Genomic DNA, 18,276 nt, shown 5'->3' on the forward strand with positions numbered 1-18,276 from the left:
GCCAGAATATATTGCTGGTAACAATCCTATTATGCTTTAGCTGCAACAGCAGCCAGAGCTCATCCCAAAGCTTCTTGTGACACTGAAGCACCTGCTTCCATGCTCAGAGCAAATGATAAATTGGAGCATTAAACCTCTCAGAATCTGAAAATCTCTGTAGTTTTTCACCTGGTAAAACTGGGTCTGCACTGTTATTCCCCATTCAATGTAATTGCATGATATTGGTGGAGAGTTACCGCATAGCACTAGTTATTACAGGTGCAGAGCTTACATCCGTTCACTACTGTGCGACTCATAAAAAAGGACCTAAAAGGCACCAAAAAAAGAAAACATAAAAAAATGTTTTCTTGAGTAGGTGCAGGTCGCTCTAGTGGAAAGACACTGATGATATCTATATAAGCAAGGTACTTAGGTGTGGATTTAACCCCTTTACCGGCGGTTTGAAAGAGTGGGCGGGGCCGCATCAGCCAACAGACGTGCGCAGCACTAGCCAGGTAGAGCTCGCGGCGGCCGTTGGCCGACGGGAGCACGGAAGGGGTTAAGAATAGTAAATCTATACTTCCCTCTGTGCACTTACATTTCAATATTTTGACCAGATTATTAGTGTGCCATGATATTCTTGTACTTGAGTGTAATTGTTACTGATGGAAAGGTGCAGAGTTTTAGTGACATAGTGCTTTTTGCAGTTTAGGAACCATGTAAGCTATTATGAGCTTTCCCTATCATACAAGAGTATATGGCTAAGCAGTTGAGGGGTAAGTTTTGTTTGATGTCAAAGTCGTCTATAAATCCAGTAGGAGTTGTACGAATACTTTTATCTTTGATAAATGGAGTTCTTCACATATTTTCATGAGGGTGATTTGGAAAGAGATAAATTAATTCAACCAATGCACATCCTCCTTGGCAACCAGCAGGATGGGAAAAACATAGATGTACACTCTTGATGAATGTGTGACTACAGGTGAGCGCCTTTCTGACCTGACCAGTAGAAACCTGAACCCACCCTGAAGTTGGGGTGCCTCTCTAAAGGAGAAAGAAAGGCATGAGAGCATTAGGCCTCATGATTGATGCATGGCACAAGTGTGTGGATAGGCAAGGATTATAGAATCCCTGACTAAGGCAACAGACCCGTTTGGTATCCGAGTTATGTGGCTTTTTAGTTATATCTGGGCTATCCAACAATAAAGGATGTCCACTTGGGTTTACCTCAAGATATTATTTACAAATTATATGATTCCTTACTACAATCCAACTTCAATTTATTTAAGAACTCCCAATAATGGTTGAGTCCACCAAGGTGGTATTTACCTATTGAGATGTGGGAAATTGCCTGTGATGAAGAATATGCCATAATAGGTTGTGAGTGAGACGCTTTTTGCAAAATATTTTAGGATTCCTGTGGGGTACATCAAAATCTTATTAATAAGAACCTGGTAATTTTTTTGTGTGTTATTGGCTATTTGTATTCTGCCGCTTGAGGTGAAGCAGTAGATGTCGGGAATGAGAAGACTTGTGATTTCGAATGTGATATTTGTCTTGTGGTAATGATCTCTGTGACCTAGGATATGACATTGGTACTTCTTTTAGGTCCAACAGAAAAATCTTTCCTATTTCTCAAAGGGTGATTTCTTGAGTGAGAGTGAACCCCATTCCGGTAATGAAAAGTGTAGTCTTAATTAAAGAGTTCTAGTTTAGAAATGGAAGCGAGAGTTGAATGTCCTAGTTTGCCCCTCTCCCTTCGCCATTTTCTATGACAGTGAGACTGCAGTGGAAGACTCCGGGTTCTATCCCTTTGCCTTGGGCTTGAAGTGATACAGATTACCAAACACATACATTCATATAATTACATGTTTGCTGGTACAATAGTTCAGTTAAGCTGTTGCAGTTTAAGATCATTGTGTTACCTGTATGTCACAAGTTCTAATGCTGCCGGGGTGATTCGGCTTTTTTTTAGGTCATGCCTACCAGACGGTGCAAGCTCTCTGGATACCAAAGAACAACAGTGGGTTTATCAAAAATGTACTGTGGCTTAGAGCCCATCCGTTGGTTGACTTACTAGTCAATCTTTTTGGCTTACTTCTTATTCAACGGCTTGCTTTCCCTGATTGTACATTCTCTGGATCATAGCGTTTTTACCATCCTTTTGATTAGATGGCTTGTATCCTTCCACTGCTGATATTTAGCGAACTACTTTTTAAAGCCTTCAAAAGAGTGCATATGCTTTCTAGCTCTATCCATCGTGTGCGGCTTCCCTCCCCAAACACTGTCCATTCCCGCTAACTTTCCATGTTTCTGTCTCCCACAAGTGCTGCTCTCTCTTGTGTGCTTCTCCCCTGCCCTCCCAAGTTCCGTGTTGCTATCTTTCTCATGTGCTGTTCTCTCTCCTCTGGTTCCCTCTCTCTACCCCTGCGCTCATTGTTGCTCTCTCTCTGGTGTGCTGCTTTGTCCCTTCTACCACATTCAGCTTTATTTTGATTTTATTTCACCTACCCCGTTCCTTTCCCCATCTGCTCCACTGCTCCTATATCGCTTTCCCAATCCTCAAAGACATAGCTTTAAAAAAAAAAAAATGTAAGAGCCTAGCAGGCTCTATTTGCTTCTGGGTGCTCTGCTACATTAGAAGCGCTTTCTTGCACTTATAATTTCTTTTTTTAACCAATCTAGTAGCACATGCTGTGAGAAGTTGGCCTGCAATATGCTGTCCACTAGTTATAGTGGGCACCTTGCACAAGTCCAAACATCCCTTACTGATGATTAGGTTCAAGACAACCTTTATCGAAAGCTATCCTAGTGGTAGCAATGGAGAGTAGCCTTCAGGCTAAGTCTTGAAGGAGTGTAAAGCAGTTTGGTTTACTAGATTATAACCTCTTGAATAACTGAATAACACACAACAGCAAGGAGCTCTTCAGCATCGTGAAGGAACTCTCCAACCCAAGCTCCAACTCCAACGACATCCCCCCTCACAGGACCTCTGCGACTCCCTCGCGGCCTTCTTCCACCAGAAGATCGCCGACATACATGACAGCTTCGCAAACCAGACGCCTCCACCAGCCGCAGAACCAACGACCCCCACCGCCCTCCTCAGTCGCTGGACCCCCGTCAACACCGAAGACGTCACCCAGATCATGAACACCATCCACTCCGGCTCTCCATCCGACCCCTGCCCTTACCACATCTTCAACAAAGCAGACACCATCATCGCACCCCACCTCCGAGACATCATCAACAGCTCCTTCGAATCTGCCACCTTCCCTGAGAGTTGGAAACACGCTGAAATCAACGCCCTCCTTAAGAAGCTGACAGCAGACCCCAAGGACCTCAAGAATCTCCCTGCTCCCCTTCCCGGCGAAGGTCACCGAGAAAGCAGTCAACAAGCAACTGACCAACTTCCTCGAAACCAACGGTTCCCTCGACCCGTCCCAGTGTGGCAACCACAGCACCGAGACCGCTCTGATCGCCGCCACCGACGACATCAGAACCCTGTTCGACAACGGAGAAACCGCAGCCCTCATCCTCCTAGACCTCTCATCTGCCTTCGACACGGTCTGCCACCGCACCCTAAAAACACGTCTCCACAACACAGGGATCCAGGGAAAGGACTGGATCTCCTCCTTCCTCACCGACAGAACCCAGAGAGTCCGCCTACCCCCGTTCCACTCATAGGCCACCAAGATCATCTGCGGCGTACCCCAAGGCTCATCTCTCAGCCTGACGCTCTTCAACATCTACATGAGCCCCCTCACCGACATCGTCCGCGCACACGACCTCAACATCCTCTCCTACGCCGATGACACCCAGCTGATCCTCTCCCTGACCAGAGACCCAGTCACCGCCAAATCCAAACTTCCAAGAAGGAATGAGGGCCGTCGCCGAATGGATGAAGATCAGCCACCTGAAACTGAACACAGACAAGACGGAGGTCCTCATCCTTGGACCATCCCCCTCCGCCTGGAACAACTCCTGGTGGCCCTAGGCACAGCACCGACACCCACCGACCACGCACGGAACCTAGGGTTCGTCCTGGACTCATCGCTCACTATAACCAAGCAAGTCAACGCCATCTCCTCCTCGTGCTTTAACACCCTCCGCATGCTACGAAAGATCTTCAAATGGACCCTCACGGAAACAAGAAGGACTGTCACCCAAGCCCTCGTCACAAGCCGGCTCGACTATGGCAACGCACTCTATGCAGGGACAACGGCCAAGCTACAGAAAAGACTGCAAAGCATACAGAATGCCTCCGCACGCCTCATCCTGGACATCCCCCGCCACAGCACCGCCCACCTGAAAGACCTGCACTGGCTCCCCGTCAACAAGAGGATCAAGTTCAAGCTCCTCACCCATGCACACAAAGCGCTCCACAACGCCGGACCCGAATACCCCAACAAACGCCTCTCGTTCTACGCCCGACTCTCCAACTCCACTCAGCCAGCCTCGCCCTCGCCACCATACCACGCACCAGAAGAACAACAACAGGCGGCAGATCCTTCTCCTACCTCACCGCCAAGACCTGGAACTCCCTCCCCACCCACCTCTGACTGACCCAAGACCTTCTCACCTTCAGGAGACACCTCAAGACCTGGCTGTTCGAGCAGTAGCAGCACCCCCCCACCCTCAACGCCTTGAAATGCTCGCGGGTGAGTAGTGCGCTCTATAAATGTACTGATTGATTGATTGATTGATTGAATAACTAAATGAAAGGAGAACCACACAAGGTATATATATAAAATATATGTATTTATTTCTAAACACTCTCTACTATCCCCTTTATGAAGTTAGAGAGCAAGGCACACAATAATACAGTTCCAAGACGACAGTAAATAGCACAATATACAATGGGCCCCAGGGGGAGACCAAACCATATATTAAACAAGCATTGAAAATGCAATAGGTCTCGCCTTTGATTAAGTTAAAGCCATTTGCTTTGCTAATGGTATTGTATAGCAAAGCAAATGGCTTTAACTTAATGAAAGGCGAGACCTATTGCATTTTTGATGCTTGTTTACATTACTGCTGGCAACCCTGCATTGAAGTGATCAATGCTGCTAATCTTTCATGTGTTGAACACTAATTTATTCTTGTCTTAGGTAGACCCTATTAACAACACTAATAATAATAGAAGCTCAGAATGATTTCCACTGAACATAAGTAGCTCTCATTACTTAAAAGGTTGGAAACCCCTGTTAAAAAGCATGAACAGAATCGGAAATATGCAAAGCCGGCGTCCCCTAGAGAAACCTAATGTGGACACATTGCTGCCTACCTCTTCACTAAGGATTGTATGAGACTGTAGGAATGGGATAGTTGAGGAAAGATTCCACTGTCCACATAAATAAACAAATCAAAAGCCGTAAACACCCAATGCCTCGAGTTCTCTCTCTCATCAAAATTAAACCACTGTGTCAACCTCATTACCCCGCTACTGTATCAAAAGATACCCGCCAGTAACTACTACCCCGACCTACCCAACCAAGCAAATAGACCTGGGCCACCAAGTGCAGCTAATATGCGTCAGATTCCTGGGCTAGTGCTGGCCCGGCTGTCAAAAGCATGGGCGGGGCCGGCCTAGCAGTGTGCCGAGACTGACCCGCCCCCACACTCAGGTGAGACGCTACTTTACCTGCGGCAGGAGTAGGGGCTGCGGACCTGATTTCGCGGATTCTGGTCAGTCGACGCAAATTCGTTCCGGGCAGGGGCGGGAGGGAGGCGGCGACGGCTGCAGTGAACACCGGTCGACAGGGAAGCTTCTAAGAAATTAGAAAGGCGCATGCGCCTGATGTGAGTAATGCCGGAGTCGAGCATGCGCTTTGAGTTAAAATGTGTGCATTCATAGACTCTTTCCCGACTACCTTGTGAGATGCTCCTGAACTGGAAAGAGTGATACATCTTCAGTGAACCTGCTATGACCATGGAGAACTTGTGATGTCAGCTCAGCATACAATTTTGTTACTGCTTGCGGATAAACAAGCAAACTTTATTGATTGTTTATCCAAATGTACGACCAATACAAAACTTTCAGGTTTTTTGGCAAAATATTTTTAGGCAAACAATCGAGCAAAAGAATTCAAACTAAAGTGAATGTTAGTTCTTTCGTGGACAAGGGCCTTTGGTATTATAATCATGAGAATGTGCCCGTCTTAAAAAAAAAAACACGCCTGCGAGTGGTGCGCGCGAGCCATATGTGCTTTCAATTATCGTGCCCCTGTCTGGGAACGATAATAGAAACCACAAGAGCTTTGGTGCGCGTAACAGACACCACTAGGCCATGGGCGGAGCAATGCGCCCGCCTTTGGCCTATTGCGTGCTCTGTCGAAACAAAACACACACTCAAAGCCCAATTACAGAACACAAAACAAAAATCACACGCACTAGCGTGTACAATTCCAGGGTCCATTTCTGTACCCCGGACAAAAGGACTCTCGCTGCGCGAGCACTGCTGCGCAGTGCAGCGCAGAGCGTGAGCCCTAAAAAGTGGTATAAGAACCACGACTTGACTAGACACAGTGCCTAGAGCACGTAGAATCGCTGGGACCCCAAGTAACCACCCAAGACAGTGACACAGGGGACCCACGGGGGACGTGTGCAGTGTGAGAACACAGCCGCGAGCCCCGTACAATTCAATGGGAAAGTCGCGGTTGGAATGTTAAAGAATAAGGACACTTAGGAGAGGACTTTGAGCAAACGCTTTCAGACTTAGAGGGTTCTAGGGCCAACACCCACGGGAGCACTGAAGTACTCGTGTTACCTCACCCAGGGAAGCCGGTGCATAGGTGTCAAATGGTGTCGGGAATCGTCGTTGATTTCAATGGCAATGTGCTGCTGCCGTGGAAAGGAGAAGTGTCCGGTGTGATCCAAGCCTGGATCGAACATGTGAAGAACCTGAAAGCAGAGGGAACAGAGTCTGGGTCACTTGCCAGTGATCAGGGGCACGATAGACTAATGCCCACCGATGTTGGGTGTTTCAGGTGCGAAGAGGTGAAGCTTGACTCCACTGCCACGGGGACCAGGAGGCGTCGATGGCGACCACAGTCCGCAGGAGAGCTGTCCCACAAAGGATGTCGAGTGCTGGGGGGGGGGGTCAGTTTCGGGATTGGAGACCAACAAGCCTTGGCAGCGGCAACCCACGTGGTGAGATTAAAACGGCTTCGGTGTGGACCAGCAAGGTCCTGTGGACTCCCCAAGTGATGGAGACTCAGGGCACATCTGGAGCAACCAGGTAAGCCCGTTGAACGTCAAAGTACCCTTCTCAGGGACCCACAAGTCAATGGCAAGGGATCGCAAAGGGGACCTTGAGAGGAATCGCTAGATACCAGCCCACGGGTCACTCGAGGAGTGTAGGCCAGCAATCTTCGGTGGAATCACTGCTCGGGGTCTGGACTACAAATAGCCCAAAGCACAGCCTTGGGGATCGCCAAGAAGCATATGCTGCTGCAAATAGTTGCGCTGTCCAGGGGTTCGGGTTTCACGGTCCCCACGAGGGCTTTGAATCTCAGGTTTGCTGAGAGCACGGATCGGCCTCGGGGAAGCTTGGAAACCCACCTCCTGTGTTGCAAAATCGTCGGTGTCCTTCGGGAGCAGTGTCGATGCAAACCGGACAGATGCGTCTTTGCTGCCTGCCTTGCAGGGGAGTAACTCCTTTACTCTAAGGCAGGTTCTTCGGTTATCCAACGCCGTGTAGATAGTAGAAGTTCTGGGATTCTGTAGCAGAGTTTTGTCTAGGTAAATCTAAAGTCCTGTAGCCAGGGGTTCCTACTTTATACCCAAGGAAGGGGTGGTACAAACTCTGGGGACCCACTTATGGGAGGGTCAGGACAGAGGGGTGGCTACACCCATATCCTTTGTCCAGTTTCGTGCCAGAGCAGGGGCTGAGTGCCCTTGCAAGCGGTTTGAGCTGGACTATGCACAGGTCCACAAAATTATCCCCCCAGTGCAGACATCAAAGCACTCTTGGAGTGCACCCACCCAGCCCCAATACACTAAAGCCTGTCTGGGAGATGGTCATACCTCCCTGTGACAGGAAACCTATTGTCCAGGCCTCCCCTGCCGTAGTTTCGTCCAGCAGCAGGAGGGCAGACTCGTGTCTGTGGCTGGCAGCATCCATTTTGTGATGCCAGGGATCTGTTAAGCTGGTACCGGGTGTACCGGTGAAGTCATGTTTCTCCCTCTAGTAGGGGGTAATCATACCTCCACACCAGTTACTGGTGTGGAGGCATGATTCCAAGGTGTTTGACAACAAACACGACATGTTTCCATGCAGCCATTCCAAAATTAGCATTTAACGCGAGGTTATAATGCACTTAAGAGTATATGGTTTGGCTGCATCACAGACAACCCCGAAATAAAGGTTCCGAAAGCTGCAGAGGGGCTCTGCTCATGCAAGGGCACCCTCTCACATGAAACCCAGCACCCTGCCTTCAGGATTGTTAAGGCCTGCCATAGGGGTGACTGATAGGTTTACATGTGCAGTGATATGGATAGATATAGGTAACCTATATCTAAGTAAGGGGTGCATACACCACCTTACACAGGCTGCTGTAGCAGACCTGTTGTGTCATTTTGAATGGTCTCCCAGGGGTGGCATAATGCATGCTGCAGCCCCTGAGAGACCTCTGGGGTACCTATGCCCTGGGTACATAGTATACCATATACTAGGGACTTATAAGGGTATCCCAGAATCCAATCTGTGGTGTACCTAAAGTACATGCAATCAATTTAGAGAGGAAGCAGCTAGGCTGGGGCCCTGGATAGCTAGGTCCCAGCTAGACTAAAGTCGAAAAACAGTGAAACATCAGCAAAAAGTGGGGGTAACCATAAGAAGCATATCCTACTCTCCTACACATGCCTTATTAGATTAGTACATTAAAAAAGGAAAATTCACTTTTTTAAGCATGCACATGCCATTTGACTCATGCAAGGGCATACAGAATGACTTGACCAGCAACAGTGGCTGAGTCATTGTGCCTTTTTTTTTAACCTTCCTTCTGTTGTTTTTTTGGGGGGAGGGGTACAGGGGAGTTTAGGTTTCATTAAAAAAAATGTTTTTGTTTTGGCTTTTTTGCTAGTGCTGCGCAGCATTGGTCAAACACCATTGGTAAAGCCAATAGGTCTAAATGTTGAGACTTGTTGGCTTTGCCAATGCTTGTTTTAGTGCTGATGTGTGTGATATTTTAACTTGAGTGCTACTGTGGTTTATTGACTATGCAGGCTTTCCTTTTCATTGGTTAATGCGTTTTTATTCGATTTTGCAGCTTCTAATGTGATATTTGGGAATTTATTTAAAAATGTTTTTATACTGGCAAGATTAAAGCTGCAAGTTATTTATGTTGTGTTAGCATATACTGCAGGTTAATGCATATGAGGAATTGACCTTGAAAGGTTGCAGCTTGTTACAAATAAACCCAAAAAGGGGTCTCTCAGATTTCCCAGTAGTTTTAGTGCACAGCAAATTACATGAATGAATACCCACAAATATTGTATGTAACACTGGCTAGGTTTGTGATTTTGAACCACAGATAATTTCTTTCTGACGCAGTTTGAGATATAATCTTATTACTAACCTTACTTTAGCTGGCGTTGCAGCAAATTTGATATGGCTCTTTTTTGTTTAACTCTTGAGGTTCTGTTCTCATTCTGGAGTCTGTAAGCATCTTCAGGAAGTATTTGTCTATTCTGGATGTACCAATCAGCTGGCTCCAAACCGATGACATCCTCTTCATGCTCACAGCGCAGGAGTACAAGCAAGCAAAGGTCAGTATTGGTTACTTTAACCTGTCCGCGCTATGAAGGATTTAAAAGACCAGGTATACACGCACACTTGTCATTAAGATTAAAATAGCAGTAGTCTGTTTCCACATCAGCAACAATCAACTTGTTTGATTATGGTATTGTATAAAATCCAGGGCATGAGCTACGGTCCATCAACTTTCTCACTATCACCTACTCAACCTAAAAAGAGTATGTCGGTAATGGCAATGTCTGTGCTTAGAGGTGCTGAACATACACTTATGTGCTCAGGAGAATAAAGTACATTTCTTCATAGGCATATTATCATTTCTTAGAACATTCTGTTGAAGGACCCAGTACACTGCGCACACTGCATTGTTTGTTGTTGTCTGTTCATCAACAGCTATGGGTAGGTAGAATAAACATGACAGCCGGACCAGAGCTCAGGCACAGTATGAATGGGTTCTGTTTTATTATAAACTGCACCAAGCATTTGCTTAGGCAGAGGAGCATTTCAATGGATTGTCGCGGTCGCCTGTGCTCGAATTCCATGACTATCCTGAGAAGGACCGCAGCCTATTCTACACAAAGACTGACTATCAGATGACACGCCCACAGGTAAATGGGGAATTAGAACATTACAAGGTATTCTGGCAGATCCGCACACCCTATGCCTTTTGGGATAGGCAGCGCTAGGTAGTTGTACAAATGCACAATGGTTGAATTTTCATCTTTTCACCATTTTTGTATTATTGCTGGTTACAATGTTGTGTTTCTTGTGTTAATCGTTGCAGCACACATATTTTACATAAGAGTCCAGTTGCTTCAATACATGTTTGAAATGCCAGATTGTGTGCTTCTTGTGTCTCTCTTTGGGCATGCCTGATGTAACAATAAATGGCAGATCGGTTTCCATGATTCCTTAGGGGGATCAGGGTTGTCATGTTCTGAGGTTGCAGACAACATCCAGAACCTTGTAAGGTTTAGAGGTCCAGATGGTACACTGAGAGAAAGCCAGGAACTAAGTCAACATATTCTGATGGTATGACAGGACTCAGTTGCACATTGTTTTGATGCTTATGTTGCCCAACGCACCGTCTTACTGAATTAGTAGGAACCATATGACAATTTAGACATCCTCAGAGTTTTAGATACCTTGCATCTTGTTGCCCCTTACCTTAACTACACACTTATATCTCATCTAGTTAAATGCCGTTTAGTGGGTACACCTTACCATAAACCTCCCAATTGCAAACATTTTGTGGGTGGCATTCCTATTTAACTCGCAGAGCTAACAAATTGAGGCACTTTGTAGTGGGCATTTCATGTTCGACCATGACGTTTATCGCTCACATGGCTAAGACACATTGTCAACATGATCTTAGTTTCTTCCTGTTTACACCGTTTCACAGATAGAAGAAGCCATAAACATTGTACAGAACACACAAAGAGTTTTCAATTTGATAATTACAATATCATTGTGGTTGCCAACTGTAGCACACTTAGCTTAAGCTTCAGGTTTCTTGGAATTAGTGATTCCGTTCTAGTTTGACAGTTACAGCTTAAAGTGCAAATATTGAGATCCTAGATCTACCTAGCCTCATTGTAATGATGCAGTTCACATATTTTGTTGTTGTTTTGACTCACGTTTTTACAGCGAGTTGAAGAATTATCATGATGAATGGATGATGATTCCTTCATGAAAACATCGATTCCAGGTTGTTTTAGTGTCAGTTTTGTAGTATTTGATGTTATATGTAGAACATATCATATCAATGACATACTACATACATATAACTCTTATAGTAGATATCAGCAGGCACACAATAAGAACAGAATAGCTTAGCTAAACTAATTATTGAGGGTTAATTTGTTTGATTTACAGATTGCTATGTAACCCCCTGACGAAGGGCTATTTTCTACAGCCCAAAATGCACTGGGGATTGGGGAAACCCTGCATGTGTGCATTGAGGATGGAATTAGCAATTGCTTAACGATTTAATGCATCAAATACAATGAAATAAAGTATATTATGGTTTCATCGATAGAAATGGGTACACAGAAATAAATTTGAAGTGTTATGAACAAGGGAGAAATCATAGTACTCACAAATAGTCGTGCAACCAATCGGAGGACAGGAATCCCAGGAGGGAACAGTGCATACATTGCATTGCAGTAGTACCCAGCGATAAGTGAGTTACACTCACATATTGCAAAATAAATTGTATAGCATTTGATAAAATACCCACATCATACAAACAAAGAAAAATAAGGAGTGCTTTGGGCGTCATAGAATATTTGTAAAAATACTCAAGCACACTTTGCGAACAGAAAGTCTGTGCTACTTGAGGATTTTGAACTGCATTAGGAAAAGTTCCTATGATATGATGCTTCAGGTATTCTTAATCCTCAATTTGTGGGTAATTGTCTAGATTACAGGCAAGACTACTACTACTCTACGAAGGGTGGCCAATTGGATGGATGTTGTTCGCGATAGGGAAGAGGCCCATCTGCTCCTCTTGCTAGACACTGAAAAAGCGTTCAACACCGTCTATTGGCCCTTTATGAGGCACGTTCTGGAGAAATTTGGATTTGACCAGGGGTTTAGAGACTGGGTAGAGCTACTTTACAAAAAACCTGAGGCGAGGGTTAGGGTCAATGGAACTCTTTCCGAGACCTGGCTGATCTAAAGGGGAACTAGACAGGGATGTCCTCTTTCCCCCTTATTGTTTGGATGAAGAACACATACCTTTATATGCAGATGATATTCTGATGTACGTTACGAACCAGGCGGAGACACTTCCCCGAATCCTACAGGTCGTTGAGGACTAGGAGCGTCATGCGGGATATAGAATCAACTGGACCAAGTCTACCTTATACCCAGAGGGGGGGGGGGGGTAGAGCCCCAGAGATACCCTAGTTGTCTGCGTTCGTCGACAGAGGGTTTTACCTATCTTGGTCTTTACCTTACCACGGACGTGGCAACTAACCTAGCTCGTAATATTAGGCGGGTGTTCCTTAATTTACAGGCGGACGTTAGGGGGTGGAGGAGACTCCCCCTGACCCTAATGGGAAGAGCCGCCATGTATAAAATGGTTACTCTCCCTCAACTGCTCTATGTGTTGCAAAACACTTATACTAAGCTTCCGGACTCAATATTCAAAGACATTGACAATGAATTGCGTTTACTCATATGGGATGGGGCTCATCCACGTATTGCACTCCAAACACTACAGAGAAATCCACACAACGGAGGCTTGGCCCTTCCGGATATTTGGGCATATTATAGGGCTTCCCACTTAATTGCTATCAATGAATGGATTAATGCGCTGGGAGGTCACCCGGCATATAGATTGGAAAGGCTTCCATTTAGAAACCGTACATATCTTCACTATATTTATGGAGGCAAGGGATGTCGTCGATTTCTCCAGGCAACCCAAAGGACGCTTGAGGCATGGAAAAGTGCTGAGAGACAGATGGGGTGGGATCACAAATGCACCAGGAGACCCCTTTGTGGGAGGGGACATGGCTACCTGAAACTGAGAGGTTTTAGGCAATGGGACTTAATTGGCATATCTAAACTAGGAGATGTCCTGGAACATGGTGTGTTGACCCTCTTCGGCACACTTCAAGCTAGATACCAGCTCCACGACACACAGGCATACACATATCTCTGTTTGAAACGTGCATGGGCTGCTGAGGGGTTGGATGAGGCGACACTACCGAAGTATGCCCCACTAGAATGCCGACTCCTCCAGGAGGAGAAAATTCCAATTAAAGCTTTTTTGTTCACCTATAAAACCCTACTTAATAATATGCCTGATAAATTGGTTCCACTTCGAGCGAGCTGGGAAAAGACCGCTGGTGTGTTGGAGGGCAAAGATTGGGAGGCCGCTCTTATGCACCTACGTGAAGTGGCAATTAAATTACAGCTGCGTCTTATTCAATACATAATCCTACACTGAGTTTATTTTGCTAGAGCAAAATTGCATACAATAAGGAGAGCTGAAAGCCCGGATTGTCTTAGATGCCGTACAGAAAGTGGAACATTCATATACACCCTTTGGGAATGCACTGAGATCCAGAATTACTGGGGTAGGATTGTGCGAGAGCTAAATGCCATACTAGAAGTCCAAATAGACTTGGAACCTCGGTTTCTCCTTTTGGGAATTCGGTCAGACGTGGATATCCCACGACGCAAACTTGTACGGGCCAATCTGGGGCTAGTGGTGGCAAAACGGGATATAGCGAAATACTGGGGGGCCCCTCAAGTACCAACATTGAAAGAGTGGAGGGCGTGTCTTGATTTATACGTGGTTACGGAACAGGTGACTTACAAGGCCAGGGACTGTCCTCGGAAATTCCGGAAGATATGGGCACCATGGATCAAGTACTATGGCCTAGAAGTGGTGGGGGAGGTGGAGGGTGGGGGTTGGAGTCTGGAGAAGTGGGAAAAGAGCCTTGAATGATGTAATGTTAGTTCCCATTGTTTGTACTCATGAACAGTGTAACCATGACCCTTTGTTTTTTATGACCAGGTGGCTCAGACCCCTCCGTGGATTCAACTGAAATAGACATTTTATTTGTACAATTGCCATATACGTTACTGTGCTTTGTCATCAATGGTGCATCGTATATTCATGCTTTGTTTGTTCTATTCTTTAAAAATATTTATAAAAAAAAAAGACTACTACTTCTGCTAAAACATACTATTCCTTAAGCTTTCGTGAACAGAGCCGTCATAAGCATCCCCTCTTACCTAACATGCTGGCCAGGTTCCTACGTGATTCCAGGTGTTAGTTTCCCACAGCAATAGTTAGTTTCTTTGTGGCCTGTGTTTGTGTTTTTTTCCATTGCTGTCTAGTGTGTCGCACTGAAGGATTTGAAAATTATTTGAACTTGTAAGGGCAGCGATATTGTCAGGGGCGTAGCTTGGTCAGTAAGATTGAGGAGGTGCAAGAATCAGATTTTCCAACAATCATGCTGCCATATAATGTTGAAATATATTATACGACAAGCCGGGTGCATGAGAGGAGCCTAAAGGGCAGTGGAAAGTGAGAGGAATGCAGTTTGGTAGCGGTGGTAAGGGAGAGAAAACAATATTTTGTAAAATAAAGATTTATTTTTAAGACTTTCAAAACAGAGAGAGAATCTGGACTTTCCTTCCTCTTTTCCAAGACTGGATCTTTTATATATTCATATGCTTGAACCTTTCCACCATTGTGATGATGAATACATGGTACATTTAAAAAGCACAGTGTTAGCGTGACCACAGGCCTGAAACAACAGTGTGTGTTTAGTAGCACATCCATCTCCTTTGAAACAACATGAACTTCAGCCATTACGATGGAATCAATTCCGACTGACAGCGCCCCAGGAAGGCCACCTGGTTCACCACCAACCTCCAAGAATACAGAGGCACCTGCAGATATCTCGAGAACTGATAGACCAGCAAAACATCAGAAGGTGGCACAACCTACAAGAACGCCATGACGGAATACCACCAACGCATCAGATCCACCAAAAGGACCTTCATCCAAATAAGATCCTTGCCAACCACAGCAACTCCAAGGAACTCTTCAGCGTCATCCAGGAATTCATCTAACCCCCCAGCGAAACCACGGACATCACCCCTTCCCAGGACCTCTGAAACAGGCTCGGATCCTACTTCAATCTGAAAATCAAGGACCTCTATGACGACTTGAACGACCAGACATCTGACTCCCAAGCCACTTCTGTCTCAAACAATGCCAGCCAGCATACCATCTCCTCCTGGACCCCAGTCATCAGTGAAGACACCGCTTCGACCATGAAAGGCAACCACTCAGGAACCCCAATGGAACCCGGCACACCGCACATCTTCCACAGAGCCGCCACTGCCATCTCTCCAGAACTACGACGCACCATCAATGCCACCTTCAAGACCTGCATTTTCCCGACGACTGGAAACGCGCTGAATTCAGACCCCTGCTCAAAAACCCCTCAGCAGATCCCACGGACCTCAAGAACTACCAACCCATCTATCTCCTCCCCTTCACGGCCAAAGTCACTGAGAAGACCATCAATGCCCAATTACCAAAATTCATTGAAGAAAATACCATCCTTGACCCCTCCTAATCCGGATTCCGCAACAACCACAGCACTGAGACCGCTCTACTCGCCGCCACAGACGACATCCGCACCCTCCTCAACCAGGGACACACCGCGGCCCTGATCCTACTTGACCTTCCCGCAGCATTCGACACCGTCTCTCACCGCATACTCACCACCAAACTCCACAACGCCAGCATACAGGCAACCGCCCTCGACTGGATTTGCTCCTTCCTCACTGGCCGAACCCAAAGAATCAGACTGTCACCTTTCCTTTTCGAACCCACGGAAATCAACTGCGGAGTACCTCAAGGATCGTCGCTCAGCCCCGCGCTCTTCAACATTAACATGGCCCCCCTCGCCGCCATCGTAACACAGCATGGACTAAGCATAGTACCCTTTGCCAACGACACCCAGCTCATCCTCTTCCTCACCAAGGACCCCATCACCACCAAATTCAACTTCTAGGAAGGAATGAAGGGCGTTGCATCCTGGATGAGCAGCTGCTGCCTGAAACTCAACTCAGAGAAGACTACGGTCCTCATCCTCGGACCCTCCCCCTCTTCATGGGACAACACCTAGTGGCCAAATGCCCTCGGCAGCCCTCCAACCCCCATAGACTATGCCCGAAACCTTGGCATCGTACTGGACTCCTTCCTCTCCATGACCCGACAGGTGAACACCGTCACCTCCAGCTGCTTCAACACCCTCCGCATCCTCTGAAAGACCTTCAAATGGATCCCCCCCCCCGAATCAAGGAAGTCCATCACCCACGCACTCATAACCAGCAGAATGGACTGCAGAATTGCCCTCTATGCTGAGATCAATAAGTCTCTGTTCAGCAAACTCCAGACCATACAGAACACCGCAGACTTGTCCTTGGCATCCCTCGACACAAACATATTATCCCACACCTGTAGAAACTCCACTGGCTCCCCGTTGAGAAGAGAGTTACTTTCAAGATACTCACCCACGCCTACAAATGCCTCCACAACACAGGACCCCAATGCCTCAACGAGAGAATCTCCTTCCACGTACCTTAGAGAAACCTCAGATCTGCCGACCTTGCTCTCACCACAACCACGCGCATCCGCAGAGCCAGAACAGGTGGAAGAGCCAACGCCTAAAACAAGCTACTGATATCAGACGCGCCCCCTTCCTTAACATCTTCAGGAAGACACTCAAGACCTGGCTTTTCGACTGACCGGAGCTGCTTACTCCACTCCCCCTAACCCCCCAGTGGCTTGTGACCCCCACGGGTGAGTAGGACGCTTACAATTCCCCTGATTGATTGAATCATCAGCTCTACTACTCCTCCAAGAGGCCACCATAGCTCCAATTTCTACTACACATTGAATGAGTACCCAGGCAATGCTCTGCTTTAACCTTTCAGTGAAATGAAAAGTGTTGCTTTTCTGGTCTACCCCCGGACTGGTCCAGCCGTATCTTCAGCTTTCACAATACTCTGAGTTGTTTTTAGGGAAATGTATTATTTTCTTGGCCAGGGATACCTTTTTCCTCACGATCAACTGTCACGGTGGCTGACAGAGAGGAAATCTCTCTCCAAATCGTACTTATCTGGTGGGTAAAAGAAGATTTAGAATGATGACACTCATTCCAAGTTTATTTATTGCCTTTATCCAGATAATAAGGATCACTTGTTGATATTTGTAAAACCTTTACTTCTAAAACTATAGAGGACAGAAAGAGGAGGTTGGCACTACATCTAATAGAAAAGGAGAATTCCTCCCCCTTCAAAGGGAGGGGGATCACCGCTGTTCAGGGGAAGATTCTGTGAAAAGTACCCAACCAAGCACTAGCATGAAGGCTGCACGGAAAAGGAGGCTTGTACAGTTTCCTGAACTGGATTTATTTGGCACAGCACTTGCAGCCACCTTCTTACATACTAAACCTGGAGACAGAAATCACTCCAGAAAAGAAGGTTCTCTGCGCAAAATACTGTGCAATAATGTTAGCGGAATGATGACCTACCATCCACTAAAAGGAATAAATCCCAAGAAAACACTTCCTCAGCGACAACCACAAAAAACCCGGTCAATGACTAGACCTTTGTCACCACTAACCATGACGAGACAGTTGACGGAAACATCATGCATATCTCCTTACCACCATTGTCAATACTGATAGCTTCGGCATCAAAACTTCGACAGTGAGATCGTCGATGACTGTGACAACAACATCATTGTCATCAGCAAAACCGTTGATAGCGCTACCCTCAAAGTCAACACATCCATTGGCAAACACAGTCAATAACAGTATCTGCAGGGCATGTTGTTTCCCAAATTCGGAAGTCAGAACAAGATCAACACAATTGAATGTATGCTACATTCCAGATTTTAAGGAAGGAATCAATGAGGATGAACCTTACCTTCTGGAGGTTTGCAGGCCACAGGGTGTCTGGAATTTCCAGTCTCCCTGTCCTGGCTCAGCTCGTCTGGCATC

General features: G+C 46.3%; 1 protein-coding gene across 1 annotated transcript in view; it reads left to right on the forward strand.

Moving 5' to 3' along the window:
- The window catches only part of PIGL (phosphatidylinositol glycan anchor biosynthesis class L), a 383,453-nt gene that overhangs the window by 343,757 nt on the left and 21,420 nt on the right, over positions 1-18,276 (forward strand). Inside the window, exon 6 of the mRNA XM_085649301.1 lies at positions 9,617-9,747. Within this exon, the coding sequence (XP_085505427.1) occupies positions 9,617-9,747 (131 nt within the window). The remainder of the gene's footprint in view (positions 1-9,616; positions 9,748-18,276) is intronic.

Source organism: Triturus cristatus, chromosome 3_2 (assembly GCF_964204655.1).
Source record: "Triturus cristatus chromosome 3_2, aTriCri1.1, whole genome shotgun sequence".
NCBI lineage: Eukaryota > Metazoa > Chordata > Amphibia > Caudata > Salamandridae > Triturus > Triturus cristatus.